The sequence below is a fragment of the Globicephala melas genome, chromosome 4, assembly GCF_963455315.2.
Source record: "Globicephala melas chromosome 4, mGloMel1.2, whole genome shotgun sequence".
In the NCBI taxonomy this organism is placed as follows: Eukaryota; Metazoa; Chordata; class Mammalia; order Artiodactyla; family Delphinidae; genus Globicephala; species Globicephala melas.
The window spans coordinates 2,750,011-2,763,155 of record NC_083317.1 but is presented as its reverse complement, the minus strand read 5'-3'; the positions used below and the strand labels follow the sequence as shown (position 1 = coordinate 2,763,155).

The 13,145-nt window shown below is 62.1% G+C and overlaps 1 protein-coding gene across 1 annotated transcript; it reads left to right on the top strand.

The window, feature by feature from the left end:
* Nucleotides 1-3,825: 3,825 nt before the first annotated feature.
* CRYAA (crystallin alpha A) lies at nt 3,826-6,954 on the top strand. The gene is made up of 3 exons (XM_030835408.2): nt 3,826-4,014; nt 5,160-5,282; nt 6,173-6,954. Exons 1-3 carry the CDS (start codon nt 3,826-3,828, stop codon nt 6,380-6,382), a joined length of 522 nt encoding a protein of 173 aa, XP_030691268.1. The 3' UTR covers nt 6,383-6,954.
* Nucleotides 6,955-13,145: the final 6,191 nt, after the last annotated feature.

The following is a 13,145-nucleotide window of genomic DNA, read 5'->3' as shown; positions in this document are numbered from 1 at the left end:
TTTCTGCTTTTTGTGGCTTCACTGTTTGCATGGTCCCAAGCACAGTGGGAAGGGCTGTCTAGTGTCCCAAGTGCAGGAGGGCTGGGATGTGCCTCCCCGGAGAAAACATGTGTCAGGTGAGCTTCGATACAGGAGTGAGTTATGGGGCTGCTGGCGTGTGTTCAGTGTCAACGAATCAACCACACGTGTGACATTAGCTGTGTTTGTACAGAAACACACACCAAAGAAGCTCACGTATTGATCGGTGAAGATGCTGCCCACGTAGCGATCGATGAAGATTCTGTTGCCCACGTAGTGACTGATGCAAATGTTGTGACCAGAGGCTGGTAGGACCTGACCCTGTGTTCCCCTGGGAGAAATGGCTCCGTAGTTACCAGCTCACTGTTCACGGCGACTTTATAGGACATCACTCCCTCCAATAAGGAAAATGGACCGTATTATTACGTAGAGATTGCTCAGACCTCAGACTAACAGAAGAGGAGGCGTATTTTCCACCTGCATGATTAGAACGGACTTTTGGGTGGTTGTTATTGTTTTAAATCTCTGCAGATGCAGACAGCGCAACCCTTAGCACATGGCCGTGAGTTCAAGGAGGAACCCAGGCCCGGAGGAAAAGGGTCTTGTTTTCCAAGAATCCAGGGTGGGAGGGTCTGGGCTGTGTGGGGTCAGGTGTGAGGCAGGGTGAGTTCACACAGGTGAGCTGGAAACAGCCGGTCGCCCATCACTCCATCCCGCATCACCTCTCATCCCTGTGGCCACTTTGCAGAGCTCTGGACCGCCTGCCATGGCGCGTGTGAGCCACAGGTTTGGCCGATAGGCGAGGTCAGCAAACCGGAGAGGAAGTTGGAAGGGCTCAGACACCTGACGGAGATGTAAGTTGACCCGAACGAGGTGGTGGCTCTGAGTGACGTGAGCTCGTATTGGCCGTTAGTGGTGGGCATTTCCTGAGTGGAGGGTCCCTCCAACTGCCCCGAGGGAGGGCGCCTGTCATCACAGTGCTTCCCTCCCTGCAGCGCGTGGTTAATGGCCTCCCCACCCTGATTCCAGAACCAGTGAATGTGTCACCTTACATGGCAAGGGGGGAAATAAGGTTCCTTAAAGAGCACACTGTAAGGCTGGGGGAGTGATCCTGGATTCCCCGGGTGGGCTCAGTAATCATAGGGTCCTTACTGGAGGGAGGCAGAGGGGGGCAGCCAGAGGGATGTGATGTGACGGCTGCCTTGGAAGACAGAGGAAAGGAACATGGGTCAAGGGATGGGCAGCCTCTGGAAGCTGGAAAAAGCAAGAAATGGAGTCTCCCCTGGAGCCTGCAGGAGGGACCAGCCCTGCCGACACCTTGATCTGAGCCCAGTGAGACCCATTGGGACTTCTGACCTCCAAACGACGAGGTAATACATTTGTGTTGTTTTCAGCCGCCAAGTTTGCGGTCTTTTGTTACAGCAGCTGCAGGAAACTGGTACAGCACCGTCACCTTGGGTTGGAAAGGCCCCCGAGGGCTCTGCGGCCATCCTGGGCCCCCTGTCCGGGGCCTGCGTGGTTGGGTTTGCCACCTTGCTGCTGGCTTACTCTGAAGGCCAGCTCTGGGCTCCCGCTGGCTGCAGCCCACGGGTCCGGGGCATGGGTGAGTGCCTGGGCATCCCTACGTGTCTGAAGGACCTTGGCGGACCCTCAGCTACCCTGGGCCGTGCACCCCGTGGGCCGAGGTTGTACCCCACCCCTGCCTGCAGACCCAGTGTGTCTGAAGGACCACATGGACAGCCAGGTGCAGGTGAGAACGTACCAAGTGTCAGAGGGACCAAACGCAGTCATCAGGGTACATCACATCTTAATGTGATGTTTAAACAGATCAAAATGGGTGCAAAAAGTCCATGATGAACAAAATATCAAATTGTACATAAAGACAGGACCCTTACTGCTGCCTCTGCCTTCTGTCTGCAGCTTCAGTGTGGCCCTGGCCCGCACGGACCATGTGCCTGGCCCAGCTGGACTCTCTCCTCAGCAGCCAGCTGGATGCCTGTGCCCCTTCCTCCCCCTGTCCCACGCCCAGGAGCAGGCAGCCCATGCTGTGTGGGGTCGCCCACAGCCCTGCCCATTCCCCGGTTGACTCCCAGCCTGGGTGGGCAGCCTGCGCTAGAGCCCCCTCCCCTTCCTCCATGCTAAGTGACCTGTTTAACCTTTCTGTACCCCACTTTCCCTCTCTATGAAGTGGGGGAGGTTTGGCACCTACATGCCATTTAGGGTGGCTGCAAGGAACCATGAGGTCACCATCAGTGTGGGCTCAGGCAGGCCTGGGGCAGGGAGAGTGCCCTCCACCCCTCAGAGTATTGATTATCTGCCCCCTGGTTTGGCCCTTGTTGCCTGACACCCTAGGGAATTACCTGCCGAAATCGTAGACTTGCAGGGCAAAGGTTGGCATTTCCAGTTTTTTCTGGGCCCTTTACCACTGGCTGGATGCACATCACAGGTGCTCAGATAGGCAGGGAGGTGGGCTTTGATACTGTGCACCGCTAGTTAGGGAGGGGCTGTGTGAGGGAGGCGCCAAAATTCCCACTTTTGACACCAGTTGCTTCTTAGGTGTGTGAGACAAAATCCCACTTAGGTACAGGGTGAGTACTCTTTCCTGGCCCACTAAGCCCAGGGCTTGGAGGTAAATTTGCAAAGATCCTGAGTGCTTTGAAGATGCACTGACCCCACAAACAGGAGGTGGACGCTGGTCAGAAGCTGCACGAGGACCTGGGGAGACGCAGGGTGAATTAGAAGCATCTCACCGTCTGGACTGTGCATGAAAAAGCTGGCTTGGGTAGGGCGTGGGTCCGGCACCCTCCTGTGCTGCGGGTGTGGAGGGGCTGGTGAGTTAGTGCAAGGTTCCTGGAGGCCAAGCCACTGAAAAGTATGAAAGCCTTAAAGCCAGGAGTGCCCCAGCTGTGGCCGGTCCCCCCGGAACGCATCCTGGGCCATAGCTGGATGGGCCACAGAGACGAGAGCAAACCAGCTACCAGGCCAGTAACAGGGGCAGGGCACCTGCTTTAAGGACCCTGGCTCTGTCTGTTCCCAGGCCTCGAGCTTCTCAGGGATGGTGTCCAGAGGAGACCCCAGGATGCAGGGTTTCCATGTTTGTAAAACCAAACCTGCCCCCCCTCAGGATGCACACAGACGCCACAGCAGGGCCCCCCGGTGCTGGAATTACGGGCGCTTTCTAGTTTCCTCTCTTCATTTTCTGTCTTTGTTGAGAGTTTTTACAAGTACGTATAATGTTTGTAATCAGGAAGAGGTCATGGAGGTAATTCTGTTCTGAAACACAATGCAGCCTCGCCTCGTGGTGGTGGGATTCGGGGACCACTTGTCTAGCCTCTGTGCCTCACTCTCCTCGTCTGTGAACCAGGGGTACGAGCTCCCTCTCGTAAGGTGGCCGTGAGGTCACAGGGCACCACATATGCAGACACGGGCATGCTACCTGGCACACAGCACCCCCGCCCAGGAAAGGGGAGATGCGAGCCTTTGCTGAGCACCTGCTGAGTGTTGGGGGGCACAGAGCCACGCACAGAGAAGCCCCCTGGGGACGCCGTTCCCCTGGCGCCCCAAGCTCTGGTCTGTCAGCGCTGCAGCCCGGGGCTGGGAGACGTGCACGCTCAGCCCAGCCCACGTTTCTGCTGACTGGGCGGCCTCCCTCCTGAGCTCACGCCTTCCAGACAAATCCCCCTGATGCCTCCATTCTGTCCCGCCGTATATAAGGAGGGCGTGCGCCCCGGGTCCTCAGTGCGCTGCCCAGAGGCCCCTGCCCTGACTCCCCGCCGGCCCCGGGTCCCTGCAGAGTCCGCGCCCACCATGGACGTCGCCATCCAGCACCCCTGGTTCAAACGTGCCCTGGGCCCCTTCTACCCTAGCCGGCTCTTCGACCAGTTCTTCGGTGAGGGGCTCTTCGAGTACGACCTGCTGCCCTTCCTGTCCTCCACCATCAGCCCCTACTACCGCCAGTCCCTCTTTCGCAGTGTGCTGGACTCCGGCATCTCCGAGGTAAGACCCGCTGCGCGCTGCTTCCTCCTGCGGCTGCACGGGGGCCGGGCCGTGGCCGGGCGAGAAGCGGGGGCTTGTGAGGGCCGGCCCTGGGGCAGACGCGGCACCCCTGCGCTGCGTGCCCGCGCCCTGCTTCATGGAGCGGCTGGTGACCGCCGCGGGGCCACTTTCCCGCCTCAGCCCACCTCGTCCGTCCTGGACGCACAGAGGCCAGGCAGACCACCCCGCAGCAGAGCCTCGCGTGCCCCCGGGGTGCTGGGAGGAAGAGCCCGCCTGCTGCCTGTCATCAGCGCACGGCCCGTATGTGGTTGGAGGCGTCCCTCCATGTGCCGGGAGCCCCCGGAACAGCCCAGGGCACGGGCGCTGGTGGACGGAGCTCTGTGTGGCCTGGGGCTGCACTTTCCCTCCAGCAGCGAGGTCTGGCAGGAGGCCTCCTGTCTGAAGCCCTCTGCGGCCATGGAGCTGCGGAGTGTGGGCTCTTCCCGAGTTCGCCCGGGCGCCCAAGGCCAGGCCCCGAGGGCAGGCAAGGCAGCCCACCGGCCTTCCCTCCCAGGGTCCAGTGCTCTGGAGGTGCCAGGGGTCACCACTGCCTAAAACACAGAGGCCTGCTCGGAGCTGGTGAAACGCCGACCATTCTAGGGCCGACGGAGCCCAAGGGAGCGTCCCCAGCGAGGGGAGTGGGAGGGGAGGCGGCTGAAAGCAGTCTCTGTGCGAGGAGCTGGGCAGCCTGCGTAGGCTGCCGGCATGTCACATGCACGTCCGTGTGCAGAGACAAAGCCCCAGGCTGTTCACAGAGAGGCGGGCAGAGCCCCAGGGCTGCGACCTTATTCCAAGTGCTCAGTCCCACCGACCAGCCAAACAACACGTAAGCAGCCAACCAACCAATGTGTAACAGGCCGCGCAGCCCACAGCCATCACCCAGGCAGCCCCTCACCCACCAGGCGGCCGCAGAGCCCCGGGGCTCCGGCTATCAGCCCAGTGGCCACAGAGGCCTGAGTCCCAGGTCCCTCTGCCCCCCGGGCATGTGGACGGAGAGCTTAGAGCCTTGACTGCAGGTTCTGTTCTGATGACTGGGGACTGAGCCCCGGCCACCCCCCTCCCTGAGCCGCAGCCCCGTGGAGACCCACACGGACACTTGGTTTCAGGTGCGATCCGACCGGGACAAGTTTGTCATCTTCCTGGACGTGAAGCACTTCTCTCCCGAGGACCTGACGGTGAAGGTGCAGGAGGACTTCGTGGAAATCCATGGCAAGCACAACGAGCGGCAGGTGAGCCTGGGCCCGCAGGGAGGGGCTGCACCCCCGAGCGAGGCCCCGTCCTGGTGACAGGAGGCCGCCCCGGGCCCGCAGCAGGCCTGGGCAGCAGGTGAACGGCCGGCGGGGCCTGTGGGGAACCCCACTCAGGAGCTACTCGGCATCCCGGGCTCTGTCCAAATCCCCTGGGTGAGGGGGTAGGATTAGGAAAGACCCCAGGAGACACCAGCACCAAGGGAGCGAGCTCCAAGCCACGTAGGTTTTCACACCAGCTTCTCCCGGGAGGACGGTACAGCTGACTCGTGTCGGAGCCCGAGTGCCCGGAGCCCGTTATCTCGAGGGGGCAGGGGCCCAGCCAGGACAGCTCAGAGATCAGGGCTTTGTCCAGTAGTGGGGAAGCTGGAGGCGGGGGAGAGACCCCACTGCATCTGCTGTTCTCCCCTCCTGGGCCCCTGGAGATGCCCGGACACTACGCCGAGGCTCTGGGTCTTTCCACCTGGAGGGGAGGGAGTCGGGCCAGGGGCTAAGCTGGGTCCAGGGCATCAGGAGAAGGGAACGTCGAGGCATGGCTTTCTGACTCAGCTAGATGGATGGCAGGGACCTGAGCCCAAGCAGTCTGTGAGGCCAGAGGTGCAGGGATAGCTGGACCCAAGGGCCGGGCCAGGGGCAGGACCACTCACACGACGGTGGGGTGACATTATCGTGAAGAGCCAGGGGCCCCAGGCAAGCCCAGACTGTATGCAGGGATGCAGCGCGGTCCCAGAGCCCTGGACACGGTCCAGCCCACGCCCTGTGAGGGTATCGTGGGTCTGACCCTCGTGCGGTCCAGGATGCCCTCCTCTGTGAGAGGTGGCCGCCACCCACTGTGGCGGCGTCTCTGACTGCGCCCTCCCCCGGCCCCCCAGGATGACCACGGCTACATCTCCCGCGAGTTCCACCGCCGCTACCGCCTGCCTTCCAACGTGGATCAGTCCGCGCTCTCCTGCTCGCTGTCTGCGGACGGCATGCTGACCTTCTCCGGCCCCAAGGTCACATCTGGCATGGATGCCGGCCACAGCGAGCGGGCCATCCCCGTGTCGCGGGAGGAGAAGCCCAGCTCCGCGCCCTCCTCCTAAGCTCGGCCTCGGCCTCGGCTGCCACCCGCTGCGGCCCCGCCACCCATCCCTCCAGGGGAACCCTAGAAAGTGGGGCGTCTGTCTCCCCTGCCTCCCCCTTTTCCATTTCCTTTTCCTTTTCTCCGAGGGCATGAGGGTTTGAGAGAGTAGCCTGGAGAGCTCGGGGCCTTGGCCTGAGGTGCTCAGACCTCAGAGTGACCCAGATTCCAACACCAGCCAGTCGGTGGAAGTGACCGCCATCCCAGCTTCTCAGACGGCATCCCCATCCTCCCGGGCTTGCGGGCCGTCCAGGCTGGCCGGGAGGTCAGAGAACACCCCTCGCTGAGCAATCTCTGGGTGGCCTCTGGTCTCCAGGGCCAGCCAGGTGCGTCTCAGCCCTTGGTGGCAGGCGCCCTCACCGGGGCCGAGCCAGGTGCCGTGAGATCCGTCTGGCGGGGCTCCCGTGCTCCCGGGCTCTCTGCAGGCTGCACCTCTCAGACCCCCTCCCCTCCAACCCTTCTCTATGTAGTGCCGCTCTTGGGGCATCTGGTCACCCATGAGAAGGCAGCCCGTGGCAGTCAATAAAGAGCAGGTGACACAAGCAACTTGCTGTGTGCTGGCCGTACTATTTTCGTGGCGGGTGGGGGGGGGGGTTGGAGAGCAATGGAGAAGGCGCGAGGGGACCCGCAATGGGGATGCGAGAGACGAAGGGGCGGGGGAGACTGGTCCGCCTGTCCCTGTTCAGCCCCGGCTGCCTCTAAGTGACCGGGTCGCCTCCTGGCTCCCAGACCCGGTGCAGGAAGGAGGGACTCCTCCAAGAGCCCCGAGGGATGGAGGGAGGGGGGGAGGGGCGGGGGACTTGGGAGGGAGAGGATCTGGGCTCGCTTCTCTAACCACGTGTGGGAACTGGGGTACCAGGTGGGGATTTCCTGACCGCTGGCCTCCCCCTGGGGACTTCTGTCCCAGCTCCCTTGGGGTTTTGCTCCCCGGAAATCAGAAGTGTCCATCTCTGTTAGGTACCACACCCTGGGGGCCCCCCTCACTCTGGCTCCCCCTTCCTGAAACAGGCACGGGGCCCTCGGGGGTTTCTGGCAACCAGGTCTGAGTGTTCCCCACACAGAGGGGCGGCCTTCGTGCTGTGTGCCCAGACTCCCCCGCTATGGGAGGAGACAAGCAGCCTCCCGGGGGAGCCAGCAGGGGGCGGGCGATCAGTCAGGGGCTGCCAGCTGCGCGGTGACCATGTAGAGGGCAGTGGGCGGCCGGATGTGGCCTCCGGGAGTGGGAAGCGAGCGGATGTCCCGGCTGGACGGGCACTGCTGGTGTTGCCAGGCCATGTGGAGGGCCCTCTCCCGGGCAGCGGAGGCCAGGGGCCCTGGGCGCCCTGATGGGGCCCAGCGGGATGTTCCTTGTGGTGGTGCCCAGGCTTCTCCTCCCGGGAGAAACTGGACAGCAAGCAGGGAGGGCACATGGGAGAATTTCCAAAAGTGAGCCCTGCTTAACACACAGTGTGAGAACACACACACACACACACACACACACACACACACACACACACACACTTGCGCCCTTGTAGCTTGGGGTCACTCTGGGTTTGGCCCCATCTAGGGAAGGGGCCTCACCCCGTGGGAGCTTCTCCAGACTCCTTTCCACCCCCCCCCCAGGCTCCTTCCAACAGGAAGCCCCCCTGCCGCCGCCCTGCCTTTGCATCCACACCCGTGGAGAAGGGCATGCCCTGGGTAGGCAGCGTAAACAGCCACTGCACTAGGGGGCTGCGCAGGTACTTTGGAAAATCAGAGTCTCTGAGGTCCCTGTTCCTCCCGGGTACCCCAGAGGCCGCCTTCCATTTTGTACAGCCTGGCCTATCACTGCACCGGGTCTGGGGGGCTGAGGGGTCCTGTCGGTCTGGCCGCAGCCAGAACTGACCTGTCATTAGATGCTGCTGGTCTTGAGTTCACTGTGGTTCTTGCCCAGGCCTGGTAACGGCCTGAGCTGTGATCCCCAAATCCATATGTAAGTCCTCACCCCCAGCATTTCAGAGTGTGACTTTTTTTTTTTTTTTTGCGGTACGCGGGCCTCTCACTGTTGTGGCCTCTCCTGTTGCGGAGCACAGGCTCCGGACGCGCAGGCTCAGCGGCCATGGCTCACGGGCCCAGCCACTCCACGGCATGTGGGATCTTCCCGGACCGGGGCATGAACCCATGTCCCCTACATCGGCAGGCGGACTCTCAGCCACTGCGCCACCAGGGAAGCCCTGGAATGTGACTATTTTGAAGATGAGGGTCTCCAAAGGGGTGAATAAGTTAAAATGAGGTCATGAGCGTGGCTCCTAACCCCATAGGGCTGGTGGCCGTACAAGGAGGGGAGGTTAGGACCCAGACACACACAGAGGGATGACCAAGGGGGTCACAGGGAGGGGACAGCTGTCTGCATGCCCAGGAGGGCGACCTCAGAGGAGCTACGCGTGTGGCACCTTGATCTCAGATTTCCAGCCTCCAGGACCGTGAGAAAATGAGCTTCCGTTGTTTAAGCCTCCCCGTCTACGGCATTCCTCGCGGCGGCTCGAGCTGACTAATGCAGACCTGAATACGCAGACTTTGGCCCTCTGGGGAGGGGTGTGAGGTCACGCAGCCGGCTCAGGGAATCCGGGATGGAGCTCCTTGGGGATTTGCAGAGAGCCCTGGGGCCCAGCCCAGGCAGGGAGCTGAGAGGACTCCCTGATGGCAGCTCGCTGGGAGACCCCACCTTGCCTGGATTCCTGAAGCAAAGCCTCGTCCCGCTGTCCTCCCAGGGTCCCCGGGCGGTACACGCCCCTTCTCTGCTCTCCTCCCTGCCTGGGTGTTTCTCAAGCTAAGGGGCCCAAGGGCTGGCCCACGGCTGCTCTGCACCTTCGGAGATGCCCGGGACTCTGGGGCACGACCAGCTCCTGAGGCCATTGACAGAGGGCCAGGGTCGGCCCCTCCTGGGCCCAGGAGGCCCAGCCTGCATCCCGGTGGCCTTCGCCCATCTGGTGCTGCCATGTCAGCTGGCGTCCGAGCCTCCTCGTCTTAGGGTCTGTTCTGGAACAGTCTCCCCGCACGGCCCACCCACCATGGTTGCTGTCAGCCAAGTTACACGGACTCTGCGCAGGCACCCAGCTGACCACCGTCTTCTGCAGAGCTGAGGGCGAGTCTGCCTGACGCTTGCCGAACCGGTGGCCACACTGATGCAAAGCAGGGAGCACAGCTTGGGCTGCGGCTGCCCGGCCGCGCTCTGGGATCTGACAGCCACCAGATCCCTGACTGTGGTGCTCCCACTGGTATCAGTCCCTCGGGCTGTTGCAGGAGGAACTTCTGAACCCAGAGGACCGTCTGCTCCCCCTCCCTTCAAGCTCCTCCCAAGCTCGTGTCCGTCTACTGATGCAGGGCCTGGAGCTCATCACCTGTGCAGGTGCCAGGCCCCCACCGCCTGCTGCTGTGCCTCTGCCTGCCGGCCCTTCCTCACCCAGGTTAGGTGACAAGGGTCTACCTCTGGTCACATCTCTCCTGGGGGGGACACTGCCCAGTCTTGGGCCACCAGAGCCTGGCCTTGCCCGCTCTAGGACACGTGTCTGTCCCCTCTACCAGAACCATGAAGGTGGGATGGGTCAGCAGCCCCCAAACCTGTCAGCCTTTGGGACCCACCCAGAGTGCTGCACGAATACAGATTCCTGGGCCCTGTCCCAGACCCAGCAAATCAGACCGTGTGGGGCTGGAGTCCAGGAGTCTGTGTGTCCCATAATTCTCCAAGAGACACCTACGACCAGGCTAATCCGGGACACGCCAGAGTGGTCGCCTCCATGGGTGGGGCGAGTGCGGGGAGAGCAGTCTCGCTGGAGGCCGCCTCTCCCATCCCAGGGCTCAGGTCGCATTGATCTCTGGGTCCTCCTCAGCAGCAGCGGCAGCAGCAAGGGCATTCACTGAGCACCTACTGTGTGCCTGGCACTGTGCCAACCGCCCTGGCAGCTGGCAGCCCTCAAGCCGCCCAGCCGCCTGTAACAGGCTCCACTGTTAGGGAGGAAACCCAGGCTTGGAGGCTGAGTCCCTTGCCCGGTGCTCCCCATCGGTGAGGGCCTGGCCAGGACCCACCCCCTCTGCCTGACCTCAAAGGCGGGACACGGAACCCCTACCTCGGAACCCCTACCCCCACCCCCTAACCAGTAAGTCAGGAGGCGCTGAGGAAGCCAGGCTGGTTGCTCTGCAGGCGGCTCGCTGCGTGAACACGGGCAGATTTATCAAGCCCTCTGAGTATCAGATTCCCATCCTTACCGGTTCACGAGGGTGGTGAGCTAGATTCTCCCAGGGGTGTCCAGTTCCCAGATGACCACCTGCGACTCCGAGACTCACCACCAGATGGCAGCAGAGGCTTTGCCTTGGCCGCCAAGACCTCGCCGGAAGGAGGCGCGGATCTTGTCTCAAAGGTCACCTTCAGGGGGTCCAGCCTTCGGGAAGCACCGCAGCGCACATCCGCAGAGGGCCTCGCTCGTGTGGGCTGCGCTGGCCACGCAGCGCTCTGGGAGGCCCCATCCTGACCCAGGAAGCCAGTGTCCAGCAGGGGACACTGAAACAGACACAAAAAGCCCCAAAGGGAGCCAGTGGTATTTCTTTATAATAAGCAGTTTTTGTTTCATTTTCTCGTTTGCAAAATCATCTGAAAAAGAGGCAGTCTCTGTCTGGCAGGCCAGCGCTGTGCTGGGGGGGGTCCCCGCGGCTCTGGCGGGACCTCTTCCCACGCAGAATGATGTGGTATGCCAGCCCTCCCAGGCCACCGGCCTCCCGGGCCCCCCGCGGCCTCTGCTGGGAAGACTCTCAGAGCAGCCTTGGTCCTGCCACGTCCCAGGAAGGGACTCGGCTGGGCAGGCGGCCCCAGAGCCTGACACAGGCGGCCGGATCACGGGGTCAGAGGTCCCGCCAGCCACATGCTGCATGTGGCCGCCTGGAGGCGGGCTGACACCCAAAGGCTCATGCTTACGTGTCAGGCCTCAGTTTGAAGGGGGGCCCGAGGGGTGGGACCTGAGGGATGAGGCCTGCACCTGTTTCCAGGGGCGGGTGGCTGCCTCCAGTACCGGCCTCGGCCTTCAGCACGGGAGTGGAGGTGCGGGAAGTGGATTCCCGCTCAGGCCAGGGCCAGATGAGGGTGGCCTGTGGAAGGCCCACGTCGGGGTCAGCTCCCTGACGCTGAGCTCGCCAGGCTGCGGGGTTACCCCACGGTCCCGGGCGGAGGGTTGAGTCTGCAGGGTCAGGGGAGGGGAGCCGGCCCTACACCTGTGTGTGCAGACTGCTGTCAGGAAGACAGACCTGAATAGAGGACACGCACACGTGTGCACACGCACACACACAGAGCAAGTCATGTGCACACGCGCACACACACACCCCGAACAAGTCACACACACACTTACACACAGCAAGTCACACGCACACACACAGGCATGCACACACACACGCACAACACCTGCACATCCATGTACACACACGTGCACACAGAGGACACCCACCCCCACCCCCACGTGCCTGCAACAGACACGAGCAGGCTCTAGGCTCGGTTTCCTACATCTCACTGGCTTCCCTCTGTGTCTGATTTGTACCTGAAGACACAATCACACAGAGACATTTCCTGCTTGTTTCTCCACCTTGAGGAGAACCCTCCCGTGCGCTCTGGCCAGCAGACCATTTCCCATCAAGGTGCTCTTAGGGCGACCCGACAATCTTTGTGTGGCTCGAGATACCTGATGACCTTCTGCTGCTAGAGATTAGCAAGAGAGGAGGTGGGGTGGTGCGCTCAAGGGCACCCCGAGGTCACAGGGAAGCAGTGTGAGGGGTGGGGCGCCTGCTCCTTCCCTGGAGCTGTCAGCTACTCGGGGCCCGTGAGCACGTTCCTGCACTCCCCCCACTCCCACTCCCACCCCACCTGCCAGGAGCCGGAAATCAGTTAAAACAAACAGACCTGGCTCCAACACGCAGCTTTCTGAAGACTTTTCAGACGGAGCCTCACTGCACGCAAGGGTGGGTTTGCGGAGTTTTGCTAAGTTGGGGGGTGGGACGCCGGGCACCGGCCAAGGACACCAATCAGACCTGGGGCACCGAGGTGGGAGGTGGGACCTGGGCGGCCCCACGCTGACTTGGTAGCGGTTGGCTGATGATGAAAGGGAACGGTTCCTGGAGGGGCTGGGGGCCGATTTCCTCCCGACGGCTGCTAACAGCGATGTTTGGGGTTTTCTGGTGCCGCTGTGTGCTGAGAGCTCACTCCTGGGCTCACTTGTGGGGACTCACCAGGCTGCTGCTTCCGCTCCTGCTTGTTTCCTGTCAAAAACCGAGTTAAACGAAGGGTCTGAGGACGCCTGGCCTCCGGGGGGTGCAGGGGTGTGAATCCCAGCTGTCTCCTGTGCTCCCGACTCTCTCCCCCGCCTGTCCTGCAGCCAGTGTAGAACTTGCCTCCCATGGTGGGCGGCTCATGTCCCGCAGGGCTGTGCTGGTTTCCTGGGGCTGCCGTATCAGATGACCACAAACTGGGCGGCTTCGAGCTACAGAAATTTATTTGGAGGCCAGAAGTGTGAAATCGGGGTGTAGGCGGGTCATCGCTGCCTCAGGGGGCTCGAGGGTGGGGTCCTTCGGCCTCTTCCAGCTCCCGGTGCTGCCAGCATCCCTGGCTTGTGGCCGCATCCATCCCGTCTCTGTCTCCTCCAAGGTCACGTGGCCTTCTTCCCGCGTCTGTGTCTCTGCTCTCCTTTTAAGGACACCAGTCATTGGGTTTAAGGTCTACTCGGGTAATG

Coding starts and splice junctions, on each gene's coding strand:
- CRYAA (XM_030835408.2), top strand. CDS start 3,826: ATGGACGTCGCCATCCAGCACCCCTGGTTCAAACGTGCCCTGGGCCCC. Junction 4,015..5,159: donor TGGACTCCGGCATCTCCGAG/GTAAGACCCGCT, acceptor ACTTGGTTTCAG/GTGCGATCCGACCGGGACAA. Junction 5,283..6,172: donor GCAAGCACAACGAGCGGCAG/GTGAGCCTGGGC, acceptor CCGGCCCCCCAG/GATGACCACGGCTACATCTC.